This window comes from Oncorhynchus keta, chromosome 4 (assembly GCF_023373465.1).
Source record: "Oncorhynchus keta strain PuntledgeMale-10-30-2019 chromosome 4, Oket_V2, whole genome shotgun sequence".
Taxonomy (NCBI): Eukaryota; Metazoa; Chordata; class Actinopteri; order Salmoniformes; family Salmonidae; genus Oncorhynchus; species Oncorhynchus keta.
In genome coordinates this window covers 44,331,288-44,356,083 of record NC_068424.1, presented here as the reverse complement: position 1 = coordinate 44,356,083, position 24,796 = coordinate 44,331,288, and the positions used below count along the sequence as shown (strand labels likewise).

Sequence of the window (24,796 nt, the reverse complement as noted above, 5' to 3'; positions counted from 1 at the left end):
TATCATCAGTAAGAGTAGAGGCTGCCTCAGCTCCCCTGTCCACAGTGACTAAGAGTGTAACAATCTGCACATCTGCATTATTCCACCCTGCTACATCTTGAGCCTCATAGAGGGGTTAGAAGTTCTAACTAACACAATAGCCATCACTTGGTTCAGCTGGCTACTCAGTCATTCTCAGCCTCATTCACTTCCTGGTAGTCATCCAAACACAGCTACCACTGAGATTAACTGATAACCGACCTCCCTGTAACTTCAGACAACTGTTGTGACCGCGGTAGATTACTGGAGTGAAGCTTGAGTTATATTTCAGTAAATCTGTTTGCTCCCGAGAGGAAAAGCTCCCTAAATGCACTGTATCTCCTTTGCTCTGAGGTAAGTGATGTTTGAGCTTATACCGTGAAAGAGCAGAATTTCTACGAGGGGCTTTTCGAGAAATCCATTTGCATTTGACTTTTTAGTCATTTAGCAGACGCTCCTATCCAGAGCGACTTTCGGTTACTGGCCCAACGCTGTTAACCGCCAGGCTGCCTGCCGCTCCAAAGACAAGTGCCACAAGGTCAGATACTGACAGTAGCAGGCCTGGCTTAAACACAAACCCATCCTGTCGATATTATACTGTATCAACCGCATTAGTCAACTGGCTGTGGTGGCAAACAGCTTCTACCCACGTCAACTCTGAGTCAGAACAAAAGATCACGCTGAGTGGCGTGGGTGCAGAGGAGAAGAGCTGCTTATCTGCTATAGAATAGAGACACAGAAACTGTAGGCTGGAGGTCTGGCAGAGACCCAAAGACCCAGGCTGCATGGCCCCGAGAGGGAGAAAGAAGGCTGGGGTGGGGAGAGGGTGGAGGGGGGGTGGGAGAGTTTAGAGGAGGCTGGGGTTGAGGTTGAGTTGGGGGTGGAGGACTCACGTGCGTTGGCAAGTAGAGGTCGTAGGGCGTCCCCGAGTCCACGTCGATGGCGTGGAAGCCCGACAGGGAACCGTAGATGACCTTGAGTCTTTGTCCATCCTCCACCGTCAGGTCCACAGACAGAGGCCTCTGGGGGAGCGAGCCGAACGACTGGATACACACAACAAGGACAGACATTAGAAATGACTTTGGAAGAGTATACAGTATAACTATATTTATAGTATACAGTATAACTAGAGCCAATAGTTCTTCCTGGTGAAGACATACACTGAGTGTACAAAACATTAGGAACTTTTGCCCTCAAAACATCCTCAATTCGTTGGGGCATGGACTCTACAAGGTGTCGAAAGCGTACCACAGGGATGTTGGCCCATGTTGATGCCAATGCTTCCCACAGTTGTGTCAAGTTGGCTGGATGTCCTTTGAGTGGTGGACCATTCTTGATTCAAACAGAAAACTGTTGAGCGCGAAAAACCCAGCGTTGCAATTCGTGACACAATCAAAACGGTGCGCACCGTTTTGATTGTGTCACGAATTGCAACGCTGGGTTTTTCACGCTTTCGACACCTACTACAGGTCCCCTCGGAGAGTTCATCAATGAGCTTGATGTCTTGATAAGCTCCTTTCCTGAGGACGGCTCACCTCTCACAGTTCTGGGCGACTTTAACCTCCCCACGTCTACCTTTGACTCATTCCTCTCTGCCTCCTTCTTTCCACTCCTTTCCTCTTTTGACCTCACCCTCTCACCTTCCCCCCCTACTCACAAGGCAGGCAATATGCTCGACCTCATCTTTACTAGATGCTGTTCTTCCACTAACCTCATTGCAACTCCCCTCCAAGTCTCCGACCACTACCTTGTATCCTTTTCCTCTCGCTCTCATCCAACACTTCCCACACTGCCCCTACTCGGATGGTATCGCGCCGTCCCAACCTTCGCTCTCTCTCCCCCGCTACTCTCTCCTCTTCCATCCTATCATCTCTTCCCTCTGCTCAAACCTTCTCCAACCTATCTCCTGATTCTGCCTCCTCAACCCTCCTCTCCTCCCTTTCTGCATCCTTTGACTCTCTATGTCCCCTATCTTCCAGGCCGGCTCGGTCCTCCACTCCCGCTCCGTGGCTCGACGACTCATTGCGAGCTCACAGAACAGGGCTCCGGGCAGCCGAGCGGAAATGGAGGAAAACTCGCCTCCCTGCGGACCTGGCATGCTTTCGCTCCCTCCTCTCTACATTTTCCTCCTCTGTCTCTGCTGCTAAAGCCACTTTCTACCACTCTAAATTCCAAGCATCTGCCTCTAACCCTAGGAAGCTCTTTGCCACCTTCTCCTCCCTCCTGAATCCTCCTCCCCCTCCCCCCCCCCTCCCTCTCTGCAGATGACTTCGTCAACCATTTTGAAAAGAAGGTCGACGACATCCGATCCTCGTTGCTAAGTCAAACGACACCGCTGGTTCTGCTCACACTGCCCTACCCTTTGCTCTGACCTCTTTCTCCCCTCTCTCTCCAGATGAAATCTCGCGTCTTGTGACGGCCGGCCGCCCAACAACCTGCCCGCTCGACCCTATCCCCTCCTCTCTTCTCCAGACCATTTCCGGAGACCTTCTCCCTTACCTCACCTCGCTCATCAACTCATCCCTGACCGCTGGCTACGTCCCTTCCGTCTTCAAGAGAGCGAGAGTTGCACCCCTTCTGAGAAAACCTACACTCGATCCCTCCGATGTCAACAACTACAGACCAGTATCCCTTCTTTCTTTTCTCTCCAAAACTCTTGAACGTGCCGTCCTTGGCCAGCTCTCCCGCTATCTCTCTCAGAATGACCTTCTTGATCCAAATCAGTCAGGTTTCAAGACTAGTCATTCAACTGAGACTGCTCTTCTCTGTATCACGGAGACGCTCCGCACTGCTAAAGCTAACTCTCTCTCCTCTGCTCTCATCCTTCTAGACCTATCGGCTGCCTTCGATACTGTGAACCATCAGATCCTCCTCTCCACCCTCTCCGAGTTGGGCATCTCCGGCGCGGCCCACGCTTGGATTGCGTCCTACCTGACAGGTCGCTCCTACCAGGTGGCGTGGCGAGAATCTGTCTCCTCACCACGCGCTCTCACCACTGGTGTCCCCAGGGCTCTGTTCTAGGCCCTCTCCTATTCTCGCTATACACCAAGTCACTTGGCTCTGTCATAACCTCACATGGTCTCTCCTATCAATGCTATGCAGACGACACACAATTAATCTTCTCTTTTCCCCTTCTGATGACCAGGTGGCGAATCGCATCTCTGCATGTCTGGCAGACATATCAGTGTGGATGACGGATCACCACCAAGCTGAACCTCGGCAAGACGGAGCTGCTCTTCCTCCCGGGGAAGGACTGCCCTTTCCATGATCTCGCCATCACGGTTGACAACTCCATTGTGTCCTCCTCCCAGAGCGCTAAGAACCTTGGCGTGATCCTGGACAACACCCTGTCGTTCTCAACTAACATCAAGGCGGTGGCCCGTTCCTGTAGGTTCATGCTCTACAACATCCGCAGAGTACGACCCTGCCTCACACAGGAAGCGGCGCAGGTCCTAATCCAGGCACTTGTCATCTCCCGTCTGGATTACTGCAACTCGCTGTTGGCTGGGCTCCCTGCCTGTGCCATTAAACCCCTACAACTCATCCAGAACGCCGCAGCCCGTCTGGTGTTCAACCTTCCCAAGTTCTCTCACGTCACCCCGCTCCTCCGCTCTCTCCACTGGCTTCCAGTTGAAGCTCGCATCCGCTACAAGACCATGGTGCTTGCCTACGGAGCTGTGAGGGGAACGGCACCTCAGTACCTCCAGGCTCTGATCAGGCCCTACACCCAAACAAGGGCACTGCGTTCATCCACCTCTGGCCTGCTCGCCTCCCTACCACTGAGGAAGTACAGTTCCCGCTCAGCCCAGTCAAAACTGTTCGCTGCTCTGGCTCCCCAATGGTGGAACACACTCCCTCAGCGGAGTCAATCACCACCTTCCGGAGACACCTGAAACCCCACCTCTTTAAGGAATACCTAGGATAGGATAAAGTAATCCTTCTCACCCCCCTTAAAAGATTTAGATGCACTATTGTAAAGTGGCTGTTCCACTGGATGTCATAAGGTGAATGCACCAATTTGTAAGTCGCTCTGGATAAGAGCGTCTGCTAAATGACTTAAATGTAATGTTAAATGTACTACCATACCCCATTCAAAGCCATATTTCAATATTTTGTCTTGCCCATTCACCATCTGAATGGCACACATACACAATCCCTGTCTCAATGGTCTCAATCCTTCTTTAAACTGTCTCCTCCCCTTCATCTACCGTGATTAGAGTGGACTTAAGGGATCATAGCGTTCACGTGGATTAACCTGTGTCATCGAAAGAGCAGGTGTTCCTAATGTTTTGTACACCCAGGAGCTAACACTAGGAGCTAACCCATGGTGACCACCAAGTTTAGTATATTTCATATCTTTCATGGTTTCTGTGCAGTGAGTAGAAATAATTAAAACAGTTCATTCTAGAAAGATGTGTAAGAAGTAGGGCAAGCCACTGAGGAGAGTTCAGAACTAGGACAGTGTTGTCAAGGTGACCTTAATAGCATTACATATTCTCTTTGTCTATCATTAGAGCATTCTAGATTCACAACGAAAGTATCCCGGTCCCAGATCCGTTTGTGCTTATGCCTACTCCAAGCCAAACATGGTCGTGACAATTCCATAAGGAGTGGCACCCAGGCTACAATGAAAGGACATCGCCATAGAGAAGAAGACAAGTGGAAGGTAGTGTTGACATTTGACATTTTTACATTTTAGTAAGGGGGAAGCTGTTTCCACCATTGGCGTGCCAGGACAGAGAAGAGCTTGGACTAGGCTGAGCGGGAGCTGCCCTCCCGTAGGTGTGGGAGTCCTTGGGTTGAGGTGTTGGGTTTGAGCAGAGCCTGAAGGAAGGGATGGACAGTTCCTCTTGCTGTTCCATTGCTAAGCACCATGGTAGTGGAAAGTAGTCTTGCAGTGATGCACCATTAATAATATCATATTCCGACCACTCCACTTCATGTGGATGTGATTATTTTCCTCCATACATATTTGATGTGACTCTCACCTTGAAAGCCATAAACTTGTGGTAAGGCTTGGGAGCCCATGCATACACCTCCACAGCATTCTTCAAGGCAATCACCAGGAACTTAATCTTCTCATATCGAACTGAAATGACATGTAACAAAAAAACAGGGATTTCAATTAGGATTAGCGATTTCTCTCATAATGGAAACAGAACAAGATAAAGGCTTTCACTACATCAGTCTGTAATACTTACGTGTCAGTGGTCTTGAACTAATGATCACTAGACAATCTCAACAAAGAGGTTTTTGGTTGTGCCCCAAATTGCGACCTATTCCATATTTAGTGCACTACTTTTGACCAAGGCCAATGTAAGGAATATGGTGCCATTTAGGACGAAACTCTTGTGTAAACTAAGATTTGAAAGGCAGGAAGCCAATTGCCTTTCACTGAGGCAATAGCAGCATGCCTCTGACTATGATAAACAATACAGAGGGGAGAGCTGGGAAGGACTGGGAAGGACAGTGCTTCACTATGACATCACATCCTTCCTTGGTTGGAGTCCCTGAGCTGTCCTCACTCTGTCAACACTCTCACTAACCTCAGGAAGAGTCACAGGAAAGAGAGGCTCACATCTCCTGAGCTCAGCACTAGCACTACACCGTGACACACAATCACTCCCTCACACCCAGTTCACATGCACCCACAATCTCACACATTGACCTATTGTGCTCCAATGGAGTCAGATACTCAGAGAATAGATCAAATCATCTTGAAATAGTTGTTTGCTTGTATTATACACATTGCTTTCGCTGCAGCCGATCACTGCAGCTGTACATAGTCCATCGTTAAATAGCCCACCCAATTTACCTACCTCATCCTCATACTGTTTGTATTTATTTTAATTTTCTGCTGTTTTGCACACCAGTATCTCTACCTGCACATGACCATCTGATCATTTATCACTCCAGTGTTAATTTGCAAAATTGTAATTATTTGCCTACCTCCTCATGCCTTTTGCACACAATGTATATAGACTCTTTCTTTCTTTTTTTCTACTGTGTTATTGACTTGTTTATCGTTTACTCCATGTGTAACTCTGTGTTGTTGTCTGTTCACACTGCTATGCTTTATCTTGGCCAGGTCGCAGTTGTGAATGAGAACTTGTTCTCAACCAGCCTACCTGGTTAAATAAAGGTGAAATAAAAAATAAAAAATAAAATACAACAAACACAAAAACCTTTGGTAAAGCAGTGATATGTCTACATTTTTTTAACATCACTCATATAGGCCTGTCATGCAATACAATGAAAGATTGATCCCAACACATCAGTCGTGGCGCTATTGTTATGATATGGGGGGGGGTTAGTGTTAGGACATAGATACTTCCACCCTCCATCCCCCAGGTGTCAGCAACCGCGTCTAGTTGCTGAGCCAAGGCTTGACAAGCACATCAGGTTCAGTCAGTCAGTGTCCCATCTTACAAGCAGTGAGCCTGCTGTTTTTTTGTTTGGAAGCCATGAGGCCTTCCGTTTGTTTTTGAGTCTTTAGTTTGGACATATTTATGTTTCGTCACCATCTGAACAAATGAGAATCCGCTTGGACAGGCCGACTAAGAGGTCAAGAGAGACAGAGCTGGCCCTGGACCAAGGCAAGGTTGCTGTCTCCCTGGGCACATGTACATTCAACACCTAGGTGCATATGCTGATTTCTCATATAAATGCACACATTCATTCAGGTTACAGACCATGTAACTAGGCCTACGCCGCCTAGACGAAGCGAGTGCAACAATATCCGTAAGCTAGGTATTGGTTTCGTAACACATTCATGATCTAAGGCCAGGTAATGTATACTCACCAACTTTGTAGTGCACACATCCTTCCAGGTCTCCTACTGAGGTCCAGCCCTGCCTTTTCTCCACCTCTGGGTCGTTCCGTAGGATCTTGTTCCGTAGCCACGACAGGTAGTACAACCTCAGCTTGTTCTTCTTACCTGACAGAGAGGAGAAAGTAATGGGGTTTAGAGGACTAGAGAATTGGCTGCAAAAGTAGGTGCAAAAAAACATTCCAAGACTGACTATTTGTGTGTGTGTGTGTGTGTGTGTGTGTGTGTGTATGTTTATCTGTGTGTGTGTGTGTATGTTTATCTGTGTGTGTGACAGATGTACTGTATATACTTGTGTGTGGCACTACTGTAACTAGTGCAATTACCTGAGATGGTGATGAGCACATTGAGTCCCTCCAGAACGTCCATCTGTTGGAAGCGTCTCCTGCTGATCAGAGAGTAGACCTTCCCCTGACCGCTCCTGTCCAGCAGCCACAGACCATTCTCTGTCCCCACCAGCAGGTTCACACCTGGACAAACACACCATGCCCCTGCGTTAGGCCTCAACATCACAAGCCTCAGCAACAAACTAGGGATGGGCATTTTAAATGATTTCACTATTTCGAAAAACATTATGAACATTTTTCGGATATCCGGATAGTCTAAATACACGTTTACATTTTTATTTATCTAGAAACTTCAATGGAAACTTGCTTGAGTGACTCGAGAGAGAGAGAGAGAGAGAGAGAGAGAGAGAGAGAGAGAGAGAGAGAGAGAGAGAGAGAGAGAGAGAGAGCGCGACAGAGAGCGAGACAGAGAGAGAGAGCGAAAGAGAGACGGTGCTTTGCGCTCTGCTTTTTTAAGCAGAATGGTGGGGGAGGCGCAAGAGAAGAGCAGAGTCCGGTGTATGTGACAGTCTATGTGTGTGGTATGGAGGGAGGGAGAGAGAGAGAGTGAGAGAATGTAGCCAAACCGACTCATGCTAATTAGACAAACTTGTTGCTGCCATAGGTTATCTATCATACCATCTGGTAGTTCCTATTTTGACTGCATCAAATCCTTTTGAAAGAAGCTAGCTAGCTACAGTAGCAAGGTTAATTGAGGCTATTTTGCCTCGAGTCCTCGTCTACAACGCCATTCATATGAAACAACAGGCTACCTGTTGGTTGATCATTGTAGCCTACTCTTTTTCATTTAGCCAACTTTATTCCTTAATTTCTATTCCATTTTGCATTGTTTAGAAATCTTCCACTTCACTTGCTACACATGGAAATAGATGATGGAGGTCATTACCACTAAATACATTAATAGGGACATTTTTGGTGTGGGGTGTGCCACGGTTCAAAAAAGGTTGGGAACTACTGCTCTAGACAGTATTGTAAGGTAGAGCTACTACCATATCACAGTAATACATATCCAATCCTTTCAGATCAACACAGTAAGTGTCTAGGGGATGGGGGTTAGGATCAGATTGGGTGTTAATCTCAATGTTATTATATAGGTGCCTTTCTAGGGGATAAGGGCTAGGGGTCGAGTGTTGAACTGTTGCGTACCCCACAGTCCAGCACAGAGGATCTCGGTGTTGAACTTCTTCTTGTACTTGCGGATCTCGGGGGTGTCGCTCTGGGGTCTGATGTTGGTGGGGTTCACGTTAACCACGGAGCCCTTCCTGTGCCCCTCTCTCCTGATTGGCTCCTGATTAGCGAGCGGCTTGCCACTCGCTGGAGGGGAAAAGCACAACCGATACTCGTATTCACAACCATGGGACGTAATTTTTGATGTCAGGCATCTGATCTTATGCTAATTACTGTAAACATGTACAAGAGAAAAAACATATGTGAGAGAATCCCTCCCCTCTGTCCCCTCTTATTTTACAATACATATATAAACATATAAACATACATTGAATGAGATTTATGATAATATAGTCCTTTTTATAGATCAAAGCATGCTGTTTAGAGACCACCCTAGTATGCAGTGATTTACTGCAGTGCTCAAATGTCTATGGGGCATTTCCTTTGTAGCATAGTGTGTGTGTGTGTGTGTGTGTGTGTGTGTGTGTGTATATGTTGGCACTCACTGGGACTGTAGCCCACTGGGCTCTGAGGGGGAGAGATCTGCAGCAGCCTGGGGTCAATGAAGGGAGTGAAGGAGGAGGAGGAGGAGGACGAGATGCTTTTCCCTGGAGGACTGTTTACAGGCTTCTGCAAAGGCATCCAAAATCATAATTCATATAAATGAAACAACATCAACAACAATAAATCAAAGACTTCCAGTAGGCTTGATATCAATCTTGAGATGGAAGGGGGAGTGCAAGTCTAAAACTGCTACTTCATCTCCCCCTAGTGGAGAAAGATAAACTCACATCAAATACAAATTCAGTGATCCAACCACTGCACTCTATGAAGTATTACTCTTAAAGGCCCATATTCTTAAAGGCACAAAGGTAACAATTATGCATATTACTGTAATAGTTGTCCATTAAAATGGACAAAAATAGGTTTTTAGCAAGAACAAATTCTCAAGCAAGAATTTTGCTAGGACTGTCTGGGTGGTCTTCAGTGGGGAGATGAAAATATAAAACTAACTGTTATTGGCAGAGAGGTTTGGAACTCTCTTTGTTATTGGTCTATTAACCAATGTACCGTCTGGTGATGCTACCAGGTAAACCGAAATCGCGCACATGCAAACAGGCCATGAAAAAAGGCTGATTAGAATGTCCTATGTAGATTGTATTTTCAAGCAGCAACTATTAGGAAATAACACTGATACATTTTTTTTCACAGTTTTACAGTGTTAGTTTCTTCAGCTGTTGTACAAAACAAAGGAAAAACAGAATTGTGACTGCGCTGGGCCTTTAAACATTTTATGACCTCTAGAGAACTCACATCAAAGTGCGGTCCTCGTCCGCTCGGAGACTGGGGGAAGATGACGTCATGCACTACGTGCTGCCCCAGGGGCTCATGGGCCGGGCTCTTCTGCAGAAGATCAGGGAGAAGGTAATTCTCATTGCATTCTGATCCTACAGCCATGGGCCTGTGTAGTGGCTGGCCACTCTTAAGGCCTGATGCCACGCTGCTCTGCTTAGAGAAGAGACACACAGCAGAACAGCGTCATAATCCCTCGTTAATACTGCCCTTCTGTCACTCTGTATTCCCTGCGTCACAACAACACTGTGTGGAGGAACAGGCAGCGGCATCTACACACACGCCAATGCTAACGCTGTCTTATGGCAGGAAGGCATTGTTTAGGTTTTCATGACACTAAGTCTCCAATGACTGTTTTTTTTTTAAGTGGGTGAGTGAAACAAGGATATCAGGCCCTGCTTACACCGTGCCAAGTGGCATTGCATTCATCACTGGAGGTGGAGGAGGAGGCTCTGAGGGGCCTGTGGGAGAACGGCATCAATGGGCTCTCCTCTGCTCCGCTCCATGTTTTAGTTAGTATGCACAAAGTGCCCTCTAGTGTTTGTCATGCAAATGACTCACGCAGGACCGGGGACACGGCTGAGCTCAAGTGGCTCCCTATTCCCTATATCGTACACTAGTTTTGACCAGGGTCTATATGGCTCTGGTCAAAAATAGTGAACTTTATAAGCCAGGGAGTAGGGTACCATTTGGGTCAATTCATGCTGCTGCCTGTGTGAGTAAGTAACGAGATTTCACACAGCATCTGCACTGTTACAACAAGCCTGAACTCTGACTATGACCCAATTTCCAAATCAGCAGTTCAGGGAAGCCATGTTAAGCAACCTATTAGACCGATTTAATGAAGCTGACTGTGGTATGAACCTGAAGACAATGGACACCACCATCTGTTATCTGACTAAAATATCGATTGAAAGCATGGAACATCATCCCGTTCAATGTTAAGAGTTTGAAAATGATTTGCTATGAGTTTTCATCAAGTGTAGAATAAATATCCGTTACAAGTGAGAAAGCTCTCAAAGCTAATAAGTGAGTGCACTTTTACACAAAATGTCCTAGAGGTAGTACTGTATGGATGTGTGGGTGTGTGTAGACAGAAGGGTGTGTATGTATACCGTGGTCTGGTTGAGATTATGATGGGGCTGCAGGACAATCCCATCGGGGGCTCCTCGGAAGAACTTGCCCTTCCCATTACTCAATGGAGACCTGGAGAAACACATACAACAGCAGTCAGAGAGAGGAGGCTCATGCAACGTTTAACAAAATTTGACTCAACCTTAGTACATTTTATTCATTCAGCAGACAGTCTTATCCAGAGCGATTTACAGGAGCAATTAGGGTTAAGTGCCTTGCTCAACGGCACAGACAGATTTGACAACTAGTCGGCTCAGGGATTTGAATAAGCAACCTTGCTTTTACCCTCCCAACGCTCTTAACCGCTAGGCTGCCTGCTGCCCTAGTAATATGGTAGTCAGTGAGCACTGGTGAGGCTATACTGTATACTGCTTGTTTTTGGCTGTATAAGTATAAATAAATAAATCGATCAATCAAGGTGAACCTAGGGCTGTTGCGGTGACCGTATTACCGCCACACCGGCAGTCACGAGTCATAACCGCAGTCAAATTCCATGTGATTGTCGAGTCACGGTAACTAGGCTTCTCCAAATCTGCGCTCTGATGCCACTGATGGTCAATAATAGCCTAGCAAACTTCCTATTGCCTCTATTGTCCCTCTAATTAAACTGACATCAATGCAATCAAAAATCAAACACTTCATCAGGGCCCGGGCATTTAGAGTTTGAGCGGAATGGGATCACCTGTTGCGCAGCGAGAGCCAGCTCCTCATAGCTGGTTGATGCATGGAATTAAATACGTGTTCCTATAAGCCCATGTTGTGAAACATTTCTATAGGCTTTGCATATGAGAACTGAGTTTTGATGGCCTTAATTAAAAAGAGGAGGATCCCATCAGCTTTCTATAGGCTAGGCCTACTGTATTTATTTCTCAACTTTCCTAATATTAAGCACATTGCTTCGCTTTACAACCGGAGTAGCTTACCTGGCTGGCATGTACTGGGGGAAAAGCATCCTCCATTTGCTATTTAAGTACATACGGTGACATGTTTTTTCCCCTGCCCCTGTTCTGATAACAGCCCGTTCAGAATCCAAACTAATTTTACACACATATTATTTAGTATATGTGATAGATTAAATAGAGAATAGTCTGATGGGTGAGAATATTATCAAGTGCTTGTCGAATTGTGAATGAGAGACAGATGAAGTGTGTGCAGCCTCCCAAAAAAACAGAGCAAAGCACATGCCTTTCATGCAACCTTTTTCAAATCATCATTAGTCGCATCATGCAGCCTTAGAATGTATTAGAAATCAAAGGTTATAGCCTAAGGTTTGTAATCACAACTAAAGTTGTATAAATAACTCTAAAATTAAGCATTTCATTTGATCACTTTGTTAATTGTGCATGTCTGCGCACTCTCACGGAAATCGTTTAGGAAAAATATCCTTTCTATTTTATTCAGCTATGTTCAATTGTATTCTTCTTTCTATTAAATAACATAAAATAATGCCACTGGAAGTATAAGAAAATCTTGTCTGCAAATGAACTAGTGTATGGCACAGCCAGATCAGGGCCTAACATGAGGACAACTCAGAAGCTATTCTGTTCTTCTGAAATAGGCTACTATTTCTTCATATCGTAATGTTTCTTTAGACCGGCCTAAAATAAATATTGTGATGGTGTAGGCTATATTAAATAGATTTTTTTTACTTTTTAAAATGTAGATGTTCCAAATGTCCTCATCAGTGGCTTGAAATCAGGACGGGGGAATAGGCTTTGTTATTGTTTCTACTAATCATGGAGATGGAGATGTTAATTAACTGTCAATTACCGTAAAACCGGCACTTATGTGCATGACAGTTACCGGCTGACAAAATGTCATGACCGCCACAGCCCTATGTGAACCCACCTGGTTGTCTCCTCATCGTCACTACTCCCGACTTCATCACTGGAAGAGGAGTACTCTGTTGCCTTGACAAACGGACTGAGATTGGACTTGACCCCAGATAAGTGGCCGGAACCCTGAGACAGAAACACAGGGAATAACACAAGAGATAGAACACCGGACATCAGGATTCATGAGACAGACACGTTTATGATAATAATACAGGACTGCTAATGCTAATTGAATATAGGAATAATTGTCACAAGAAGATGACAAACGGCTGAATGCTATTGAATAAAACACAAGGACACTGTGTGTCCTCTGGAGGGAATCAGAGACGGGACAGAACGGGGTTCCCATCTGCTGCCTTGTCCTCTGGTCCCGTCTCTGGTCCCGTCGGAATGACCGGAATCTTAACTGGCATTACTTCTCGGAATGGCATACCTCTGACATCAAATCAATAGGCCCAGTCATAAGATGCACTATTTGGTCTAGAACGGATAAGCAGGGATGATACACTATTTAGATGAGGCTATTTATATAGATGAGTCGACGAGGAGGAGTTCCAGCATTCTTTGTTTCGATAAGAGCAAACGCAGATGTTAGACGGTCAGATAGATTCTCCTAATTCAAATCCAGAGGTAATCGGATTCATCAGTCTCTTACCTTTGATTGTTTTAACAGACGGTCACAAACAACAGTAACCGAACATCTGACGAATACCGAGGCGAGACCAACACGATTGCCTTGAGACTTGGTGACCAAGTTTTCATGTGTTTACAAAATGCAGATCTTTTCCACAACCACGGCGCAACTGGAGCCAATAAAGAAAAGAACAACATGACCCACTGGAAGAGTTCTGATAATCATGGCTGAAAACGACATTATACATCTAACGTGGGTGAACGAGTAAAGTAACGGATGTAAAATAGTGTTCTAGATGCTGGGATAGCAACAGATGCCGTCCTCTGTGGCTTAGTTGGTCCGTGAATATGTGTGCACGCATGACTCTCACTTTGGGAAAAAAATGCGTCTACTAAATTACATTTTTATTATATATAGATACTAGGGTTGGGCGATGTCAAGCTTTGTCCTATCTTGATGATGTTCTAGTAAAACATTGTGATATATGATGGTATCGGCCCCTATTGGCCAACCCCAAAAAAACATTTTATTGAAAAAGTTAATTAAAACAAACTTGCATGCTACAACTTCATGAAAGATCATCTCGTGGAGGCAAATATATATATTTTTGGGATTTCTGATGGAGCTTCAGCATGGTCAGGTAGGTGTGTGTGGGGTGCACACGATGGAGTGACAGTCTATACCTTAGTGAGTTAGGTTATAAATCATGGGCTGGATAGAGGCCGTCTTCAGAACGGGTTAATAATTGCTTTATTTGCATCATCCTCCTTTCTTAAAAGGCCTATGGGTTGTTCTATCTCTCATAAAGTTGTGACTGAGAATAGCATATGCCTAAGCCTATAGATTCAGACTTTTATTCCTGTTATTTTTGAAAGTGGCAACTTTAGGTCAATTCTTTCTTAGGCTATTCAAATATTTGGAAATAGGCTACTGTTCATAACTTTAACTTATAATAGGCCAAGTAGGAGGATAGTTTATTGACAATTGTGTTTTCAACCTTGTATGCATAGCCATGTAGGGTGCTGCTGCACCACCTGAAAAAAAGTTTTAAAAAATAAAATAAAATAATAATAATAATTTGCAGAACCCCCAAACTGCTTCCGGCGGCTATGCTCGCACGGGGGGGATTTTTCCGGGCCCGCACAGGTCATTTATTTCTTAATAAGCTTAAACTTGATTTTTCTATGGACTATTAATACAGATTGTTCTCTCTCATTATTAGTCCCCTGGCTACATTAAGTTTTTAGGCTATTCAAATACATTTATGAGATGGAAGTCCATAAGATTCATTCATTGTTTGATCGGGAGAAAGCCATGCATGCATAAAACAATGAAAGTGTAGGCTAGTCTTGCCCAAAGTAGTTTTAATATCGTATGGCGAGAGAAGAGAGTATAGCCCAAAAATTCTACAACTCGACATAAGATAGTTAAGTAGTGTCCGTTATAAAGAAAATAGGTTTAGGCTATAAGGTCCCATGCATCCGAAATGAGAGAGAGAGAAACAATATGGGTGGAGTTCTCTCTCCACTCTGTCTAGCCTACTTTCCTCTCTTGTGTTCTGTATATAATAAATGTATTGCTGGAGCAAATAGGAATAGGCAAATTACTCAGAATGTCACTCGTGTGCAGTCCTGCTGTGCGCTGTCCGACCCCGTTCTTTACTGCGCGGCGCCAGTCAAGTTCAAATAGGCTAAACCATCGATGATGGCTGTCAGTCATCGTCGATAGACGATGCTATCGTAACATACCCCAACCCCAATAGATACTGTACACACCCGTTGCTGCAGCAGGGCTGCTTGAGAAGTCTCCTGAGACTTCTTGTACTGTTGAAGACGGCTCTGCAGCATAGGGCTCTCCAGCTTGAAGTAACCTGAAAGAGTCAAAGGAAAATCTCTATCTCACGTTTCATTATGTTGTCCATTCTCTATAAATATTACCAGAGCCATACAGATACTCCAGATAGCTTTGGTGGCTCATTATGTGATCTTTCCTCAAACGATGTATGCTCTGCTAGTATGATGAACAAGTCTAGATAAGGACTAGGGCATGAGGATACATTGTATGGGATTCCTTGTTTTTCTTCTGGCTTACTTCCTGAATGCTAAAATGTAAAGCCCTTGTAAAGGACTTGGAAAAGCACTATCAAAATGTATCATTATTACTACTCTATTTGAGCTATTGCTCCCTCTTCATGTACAGTATATGAAATCCTTTTACATTTAAACAAAGACATTTATTTACTATATTGTGCGGGAGGCTCCTGAACTGCTTTCTTAAAACTGACGATTACTGGTAAGAAGGGATATTTGAACATATTTCTTTCTTTCATTCTTTCTTTCGCCATCCAAAAGGCATTTATTTTGAGAGTCTGTCTAACCATTAATTGTACTGGTTTTCCCCACACCCATTCTACCACAGGCCCTGTTACTCACCCACACGCCCTCATACACTCCCACACACCCCAAAACACACTGCACTACTCAACAGACAGAGCACAGGCCAATGCTACCACTACACAGAAAGTGTTAGACACCTTTTAGGTCTTTCCTAAAGACAAGAAACTAGGTAAAACGTTCAACTATTTTTCTGTTTCAAAGCCAAACAGTGAAGCGGTGGCACGGTGCATGGTTCAGAGTTTCACTTTCAAACACTTTCAACTCATGGGGGGAACAACTCTGACAGGATGTTTAGGTTCCAGTGAGAAATTTCCTGTGTATTGTGGTTATAGTCTGATTTGTAAACACCCAATGCTTTCTCACAGGCTGTAGTTCACCATGTAGTAACACTATGCAGCTGATGGATCTACTATGAATCGATGTGTTGAAAGGGACCCATCTCTGAGTAGTGAGTGGTTTAGAGAGAGCGAGAGAGAGAGAGAGAGAGAGAGAGGGAGAGGGAGAGAGAGAGAGAGAGAGAGGGAGAGAGAGAGAGAGAGAGAGAGAGGGAGAGGGAGAGAGAGAGAGAGAGAGAGAGAGAGAGAGAGAGAGAGAGGGAGAGAGAGAGAGAGAGAGGGAGAGAGAGAGAGAGAGAGAGAGAGAGAGAGAGAGAGAGAGAGAGGGAGAGGGAGAGGGAGAGAGAGAGAGGGAGAGGGAGAGAGAGAGAGAGAGAGAGAGAGAGAGAGAGAGAGAGAGAGAGAGAGAGAGAGAGAGGGAGAGGGAGAGGTGAAGCAAGTGAGTAATTGTGGAGGACACAGGGACACAGACCTGACTGGGAGCTGTTGCTGGAGCTTCCGTGAGATGACATGGATTTCCCACCCTTCTCCACAGGAGACTGAGGGCCCCCACTGGACAACAGAGAGGGAGAGGGATAGGAATCAGTGCCACAGGTAACTTCTACAAAGCTGTGAACGATCTGAGAGACAAGGCAATAAGGGCCTTCTACGCCATCAAAAGGAACATAAAATTCAACATAACAATTAGGATCTGGCTAAAAATACTTGAATCATTGCCCTTTATGGTTGTGAGGTCTGGGGTCCGCTCACCAACAAATCATTCATAAAAATGGGACAAACACCAAATTGAGACTCTGCATGCAGAATTCTGCAAAAATATCCTCAGTGTACAATGCAAAACACCAAATAATGCATGCAGAGCATAATTAGGCCGATACCCGCTAATTATCAAAATCCAGAACAGAGACGTTACATTCTCCAACCACCTAAAAGGAAGCGATTCCCAAACATTCCATAACAAAGCCAACACCTATGGAGAGATTAATCTGGAGAAGAGTCACCTAAACAAGTTGGTCTGAGGCGCTGTTCACAAACAGACCCCACAGAGCCCCAGGACAGCAGCACAATATAACACAACCAACACATTGGAAAGAACAAAAAAACTGAGCAAACTAGAATTCTATTTGGCCCTAAACAGTGAGTACACAGTAGCAGAATACCTGAAAGCTTTGACCATGTACAGACTCAGTGCGGATAGCCTTGCTATTGAGAGGCCGCCGTAGGCAGACCTGGCTTTCAAGAGAAGACAGGCTATGTGCACACAAAATTAGGTGGAAACTGAGCTGCACTTCCTAACCTCCTGCCAAATGTATGACCATATTAGAGACACATTTCCCTCAGATTACACAGACCCACAAATAATTTGACATAATATCTATCAGGGTAAATATAACAGTGTGCCATCACAGCAGCAAGATTTGTGACCTGTTGCCACAAGAAAAGAGCAACCAGGAGAGGGAGAGAGGTGACAAGGATCAGGCACACACAAGAGATATCAAATGTCCATAGAGTGCCAGTGGAAGTGATCTCCTAAGCACATGGGGCCTGTCAAAGCTGATCTATGGATCATCCACCCTGTGACTGTTTTTAAAAAAAACGTTATTTAACTAGAAAAGTCAGTTAAGAACAAATTATTATTTTCAATTACAGTGGGTTAACTGCCTATTCAGGGTCAGAACGACAGATTTGTACCTTGCCAGCTCAGGGAGTTGAACTTGCAACCTTCCGGTTACTAGTCCAACGCTCTAACCACTAGGCTACCCTGAATGATGTGTGATGTTGGTGGTGAAAAACATACCTTGATGAAGTCCGGCGATGACTCATCAGCTCTTTACAATAGAATTTCGATGTTGTACGCTCCGGAACCTTCAAAATATCATTTTGACATGTGAGGACACATTATATGCCTGACTGCCTTCAACAAAGGATGCTGCATATTAGGACATTACAAACCACTGCATACTATGTAAGGACTGCAGAAACAATATAGTATGTGGAACTGATCCAAATGAGGCAACCTGGACTGTAATCACCTTCTATAGTAAGTTGATATTTAATTACAATATAGCTGCTACATTCTAAGAATTACAACTTCAGTCAAACTCACGAGAATAAACATATGTCAAGCAGGCACACAGGCCTTGTGTTCATGTGACTAACGCTTAAATTTCTCAACGTGGTCCCCTGCAGCTGTCAACCTTTTCACCTTGCTCTCATGTGTCACGTCATCACATAAGAGGAAAGGAAGACTGCACCCCCTGAAAGAGGAAGTCATTCTGAAAATACGCATCTGACTACTGACACTCCTTCAACAGGGCTTTACTTGCAGCTCTGGGTTTCATAAGTGTTTCTTTTATTTTCCTGTGATATGAATGCAACAAGAGAACTTGTAAGCAATTAAAGCCCATCAACTCCATATGCTAAGGATACAAATCTATGTTGATTAGAGGACCCAGAGCAAGGAAGGGCAACTGGCGACCCGCGGACCTACAGTACCTTCTGTAGGAAATTCACTTTAAAACATCAATGTGTAAAATGTCAATGTTTTCTCTCCGCTGTCAATAGGGGGGTTGCACTTTTTTTTGTTTGTTTCAAGGTGGCGTGGGACCCCCAACAAAATTTTGCTTGGGGCTCCCAAAATGCTAAAGCCGGCTCTGACTGCATGTGAGGGTATGGAGGTGGATACGCAGACCCGCGAGCCGCTGTAGTCCCTCATGACGAGTTCAGATTTGTTGTGGTCCCCAACCCCATTAAAGTTACCCATACCTGAACTAGAGAAATGTTGTGAGAGTTTGTTATTGGAAACACAGAATGTGCATCACATCATCAAATGTGTTTGCTGTAAGTCAGGGGTGCCATAGGAAGCCTGAGGGCACTGCCAAACTCGTGCTGAACATTCCACTTCCTCTAAGCTTGCATGATCAACATAATCACAAAAACAACAACAGCAGAACCACCTAAGAGATACTATCACACGCACATGGGGTTATAGTCTCACCAGGCACACACACACACACACACACACACACACACACACACACACACACACACACACACACACACACACACACACACACACACACACACACACACACACACACACACACACACACACACACACACACACACACACACACACATACAGAAACATTCACCACACATACAGTACCAGTCAAAAGTTGGGACACACATACTCATTCAAGAGATTTTCTTTATTTGTATTATTTTCTACATTGCAGAATAATAGTGAAGATAATAGTGAAGATATCAAAACTATCAAATAACACATATGGAATCATGTAGTAACCAAAAAGTGTTAAACTAATCAAAATAGATTTCATATTTGAGATTCTTCAAAGTAGCCACCCTTTGCCTCGATGACAGCTTTGCACACACTTGGCGTTCTCTCAAACAGCTTCATGAGGTAGTCACCTGGAATGCATTTGTCACATCCTGACCATAGAAAACCTGTATTTTCTACGGTAGAGTAGGTCAGGGCGTGACTAGGTTTTTTTTGTTCTAGTTTATATTTTCGAAGTGGGGTTCTAGGTTTGATTTTCTATGTTGGTGATTTGTATGATTCCCAATTAGAGGCAGCTGGTTATCGTTGTCTCAAATTGGGGATCATGCTTAAGTAGATTTTTTTCCACCTGTGGGTTATGGGATATTGTTTATGTTTAGTTGCCTGTTAGCACTGCATTGTCTTCACGGTTCATTTATTCTTTATTTGTTTTGTATTTGCTTAAGTCTCACTTTGTTCATTAAAATTATGTGGAACTCTACGTACGCTGCGCCTTGGTCCGACCATCATTATTAGGAATGATGTGACAGCATTTCAATTAACAGGTGTGCCTTGTTAAAAGTTCATTTGTGGAATTTCTCTCCTTCTTAATGCGTTTGAGCCAATCAGTTGCGTTGTGACGTGACAACGCAAGTAGGTAAAATACCTAATCCATATTATGGCAAGAACAGCTCAAATAAGCAAAGAGAAACAAAGAGAAACGACAGTCCATCATTACTTTAAGACATGAAGGTCAGTCAATATGGAAAATTTCAGTAAATTTCAGTTGCAAAAACCATCAAGCGCTATAATGAAACTGGCTCTCAAGAGGACCGCCACAGGAAAGAAAGAGTTACCTCTGCTGCAGAGGATAAGTTCATTAGAATTACCATCCTTAGAAATTGCAGCCCAAATAAATGCTGCACAGAGTTCAAGTAACAGACACATCTCAATATCAACTGTTCAGAGGAGCCTGCGTGAATCAGGCCTTCATGGTCTAATTCCTGCAAAGAAACCACTACTAAAGGACACCAATAATAAGAAGAGGCTTGGGCCAACAAACACAAGCAATGGACATTAGACCGGTGGAAATCTGTCCTTTGGTCTGATGAATCCAATTTTTTTTGGTTCCAACCACCATGTCTTTGTGAGACGCAGAGCAGGTGATCGGATGATCTCCGCATGTGTGGTTCCCACCAAGAAGCATGTAGGTGTGATGCTGTGGGGGTTATTTGCTGTTGACACTGTCTGTGATTTATTTAGATTTTAAGGCACACTTAACCAGCATGACTACCACAGCATTCTGCAGCGATACACGATCCCATCTCGTTTGCGCTTTGTGGGACTATCATTTGTTTTTCAACAGGAAAATAACCCAACACACCTCCAGGCTGTGTAAAGGCTATTTGACCAAGAAAGAGAATGATGGAGTGCTGCATCAGATGACCTGGCCTCCACAATCACCCGACCTCAACCCAATTGAGATGGTTTGGGATGAGTTGGCCCGCAGAGTGAAGGAAGAGCAGCCAACATTTGCTCAGCATATGTGGGAACTCCTTCAAGACTGTTGGAAAAGCATTCCAGGTGAAGCTGGTTGAGAGAATGCCAAGAGTGTGAAAAGCTGTCATCAAGGCAAAGGGTGGCTACTTTAAAGAATCTAAAATCTAAAATATATTTTGATTTGTTTAACACTTTTTTGGTTACTATGTTGTTTGGAATCCATATGTGTTATTTCATATTTTGAGGTCTTCACTATTATTCTACAATGTAGAAAATAGAAAAAATAAAGAAAACGCTTTTGACTGGACCTCTGCATACAACATGTGTGTGTACACACCACAACATATACACACATGTCACCACACTGATAGATGGACAGACCTTTGGTGGGCACTCCATGGAGCTTTGGAAGTCCCAGAAGACATCGTCAAGCATAGGAGACATGGGAGTGGTGGCCATGTCAGACATAGAGCTGCTGTGAGGGATGTCTCGACTGGAGTGAAGATTGGCATTCTGAAATGGACACTTAGTTTAGATCAGGCCAGCTATATTTTTATATATTCATACGGCTCTGGGTTAGATTACTTTATTTAGTGACACATTGGTCGCGTTCCAAGTGGCACCCTATTCTCTATAGTGCTTTACTTTTGACCAGTGCCCTATGGATGCAATATAAAGGGAATAGGGTACTATTTGAGACAGAGACTCTGAGTACTGTAGGACAAACAAGATGGAAAAAAAGGAAGTAATTGTTTTCGGGTTCTGGATAAAGCAAGAGGAAGGACAACTAAGTTATCAACCACAAAGCACAAGATGGCATAGGATATGTATAGATCCTTGACTAATACCTTCCCAACAGAAGAGCTGACAAAAACTGTGAGAGGACAAAGCGTGGGTTTTCAAAATGTTGAAATGATCAAAATATATGTTGAAGCCTTGACACCCGTTTGAATAGTCAATAGGGTCTTGCAAAATGCTTGTCATAACTTCTAATAAATTGAAAGCGTGACATTTACAGAGATTTTTTTATCTAACGTTTGCAGTTACTAATATAGAGATGCAATACCTATTCTCTGACTTGTTTGCTAAGTTAACCCTTTACTTTGAAACAGGCAGCTGTTTTAACTATGTGTCATTGTCACGTGGTGTTAACGTCATCAGTACTTACAATGTATGAGGTAAGTACACCATATTGCATATTGTGAATGCCTAGCCGCGTAATGATTTTCCAAACTGGGGCAAATAAAGATGTTGACTGATTGAATAGATTGGTGGTTTTAGGAAGGGTACGGTTATTTGGGCAGGGGATGGGGAGTGGGCTACTGTACCTGTTGTATGGCGGCCCTCTGCATGGCAGGGGTACAGGGGCTGGAGCTGCTCCCGGAGCTCAGTCTGGTATGGATGTTTATGGGGAGAGGAAGGGGGTGTACGGGAAGGGGCAGCCCAGCCAACACTCTGTTCAGGTTGACCTGATAGCTGTCAGATGTCTTCCCCCTATCCATCTCCATCTGAGCAACATGGACAAGAACAGTCAGAACCAGGCCCCTGGACACTGTAGTCAAGACTATATTATAGCATACTGGATTATGAATTATAACTAATAATCCAAAACATACTTCCAATCTCTCTTTGAGCGACTAATAGCTATCTGGCACACTAATGCACAAACGCAAACAAACACAACACTAGACAAATAGTGATACAGACAAGGCGGTGAGAAAGAGAGAGAGAGAGTGAGGCAGCAGATAGTGAGGGGGTGCTCGGGGAGACGGGGGGAGTGGGACAAGGGGGACTTTACCGCTTTGCACTGGCTATTTGCAGGGCAGTTAGGCGTGGCACTAGCAGCCTTCTGGGGCTCCCTCTGTTTGTGCCTGTGGTCGTGCTGAAGCGAAAGCAGCTGCGTTTGGTCTTTGGGCAGCGTGCGGTGGAACTTTTTACCCTGCTGCTGCTGCTGAGGATGAGGCAGTAGAGGTGGAGGCTCGGTCCTCCTCTACACAACGACAGAGACAAACACAGGACACTGGCATTCAGCAGCCTCATCCCGTGCCTGCAGTACTGCCCCAAGACAGATAGATGACAAGGCCTTGTGGCCAATGCTGCAGCCTGGAAACAGCTGCTTTCAATAGAGCCTCTACTGTAGCTAGCAGATCCAGGCCCAGTAGGAGCCTCTCATTGAAACTGAAACTGGAACGAGGCTAAACTCTCTCCAGACGTCAGAACTGGAGGAGGTATTGTTTCAGGAGGGGCACTCCCAGGCTTTATGATCAGCACACATGAAAAGCACACACACATACACTCACATAGAGCCCTCGCCCCAAACACACATACCCGCAAGAAGCACATAAATACAGTATCAACTGAATTTCTTATTATAGTAAACCACCAAGGACATTTCTCCCACTGTTAACTGTATGTCATGCTTTTTCACTTCAGATTCAATGAAGTGATTACAAGGTCACACTGACATGAAGACTGCATAGAGAGAAAGAGAAGTTGAGCTAAATCAATTCCACACCTGTAATCCCATATAAGCTTGGATGTTTGTCATCTATGATTTATGATGAGTTCACCATAATTTCATGCTATTTGCTAAATCAGATTAAATGAGAAACAAAAAGCCCCTTTATGTTATTTGGCATTTACTCTCTCTTTTACCAGCGTTGACAAACGCAAGGAGAGCCTTTTTCTCCAAGCACTGTATGCTATTTAAAGACTAAACACAAGCCATGGAATTATATCACGGGGATCAAGACTAATGTTCACAATAAGGATATTGTGAATCGAGATACATAAATAATCTAATAGGGTTCTGGCTGTTCGGCACAGCAGTGGCCTTCTCAAGGAAATGAGGAGACAGGATTCCATACGCAAGTGATGAACACATAGGCTGTGTTTGAGAATGCATTGTTTTATTCTCCCTACCATAGCCACGAGAAGTATGGGTGCAGTACCACCCCCTGAAAAATTGGAATAAAAAAATAAATATATATTAAAAATCCCACAAAAGTGGTGCACTGGGCCTTTACTAGTCCTGTATTACCGGACCAATATAGTTATCGGTAGCATGGGCAATTTTTTTCCATTTTCTTGTTGTAAGCCTAAGCATTCCTTTTCAAACATATTTTTCTTTACATCGCGGTAGGGGGTTGCACTTGCATCCACATATCAAGCAGTTACAATCCGTCACGCCTAAATAGGATTCCTCCTGTGAATTACTTCAGATGCAACTTTAAGTCGATGCCTTTTAAAAGCAAATGACGCCTTTTAGTACAAGGCTCCTTGCGGATTAAAAGTCAAACAGAGCCGTTCAGAGTTCTTAAGTGTTTTCTTCTACAGTACATTACAGTACATAGTCTTTATGTTGCCTTTGAGTACGCAGGATTGACTGTGTTTCCAGTTAGCCTAGCATCTATCATCATTAGAAGTTAGGGAAACAGACCTTAAGAGAATGTGGCCTTTAGCTACCCATGCTAAGTCTGGGATAGCATAATTTAACCTGCCCGCTTGACCCTATCCCCTCCTCTCTTCTCCAGACCATTTCCGGAGACCTCCTTATTTCCGGCGCAGGTCCTTATCCAGGCACTTGTCATCTCCCGTCTGGACTACTGCAACTCGCTGTTGGCTGGGCTCCCTGCCTGTGCCATTAAACCCCTACAACTCATCCAGAACGCCGCAGCCCGTCTGGTGTTCAACCTTCCCAAGTTCTCTCACGTCACCCCGCTCCTCCGCTCTCTCCACTGGCTTCCAGTTGAAGCTCGCATCTGCTACAAGACCATGGTGCTTGCCTACGGAGCTGTGAGGGGAACGGCACCTCAGTACCTCCAGGCTCTGATCAGGCCCTACACCCAAACAAGGGCACTGCGTTCATCCACCTCTGGCCTGCTCGCCTCCCTACCACTGAGGAAGTACAGTTCCCGCTCAGCCCAGTCAAAACTGTTCGCTGCTCTGGCCCCCAATGGTGGAACAAA

At 44.6% G+C, this 24,796-nt stretch overlaps 1 protein-coding gene across 5 annotated transcripts in view; it reads right to left on the bottom strand.

Moving 5' to 3' along the window:
- Positions 1 to 24,796, bottom strand: part of LOC118375194 (mitogen-activated protein kinase kinase kinase kinase 4-like) — a 61,348-nt gene that overhangs the window by 8,868 nt on the left and 27,684 nt on the right. Inside the window, exons 15-29 of one of the 5 annotated variants that reach the window (XM_052507102.1) lie at positions 22,627 to 22,818; positions 22,157 to 22,336; positions 21,210 to 21,341; positions 17,847 to 17,914; positions 16,521 to 16,600; positions 15,093 to 15,187; positions 12,697 to 12,809; positions 10,830 to 10,920; positions 9,676 to 9,870; positions 8,868 to 8,991; positions 8,341 to 8,508; positions 7,174 to 7,317; positions 6,821 to 6,955; positions 5,007 to 5,107; positions 912 to 1,061 (exon numbers count right to left, since the gene is read on the bottom strand). In XM_052507102.1, coding sequence (XP_052363062.1) covers positions 912 to 1,061; positions 5,007 to 5,107; positions 6,821 to 6,955; positions 7,174 to 7,317; positions 8,341 to 8,508; positions 8,868 to 8,991; positions 9,676 to 9,870; positions 10,830 to 10,920; positions 12,697 to 12,809; positions 15,093 to 15,187; positions 16,521 to 16,600; positions 17,847 to 17,914; positions 21,210 to 21,341; positions 22,157 to 22,336; positions 22,627 to 22,818 — 1,968 coding nt within the window. The remainder of the gene's footprint in view (positions 1 to 911; positions 1,062 to 5,006; positions 5,108 to 6,820; positions 6,956 to 7,173; positions 7,318 to 8,340; positions 8,509 to 8,867; positions 8,992 to 9,675; positions 9,871 to 10,829; positions 10,921 to 12,696; positions 12,810 to 15,092; positions 15,188 to 16,520; positions 16,601 to 17,846; positions 17,915 to 21,209; positions 21,342 to 22,156; positions 22,337 to 22,626; positions 22,819 to 24,796) is intronic. The other 4 variants (XM_052507108.1, XM_052507113.1, XM_052507119.1 and 1 more) reach the window with 4 other exon arrangements.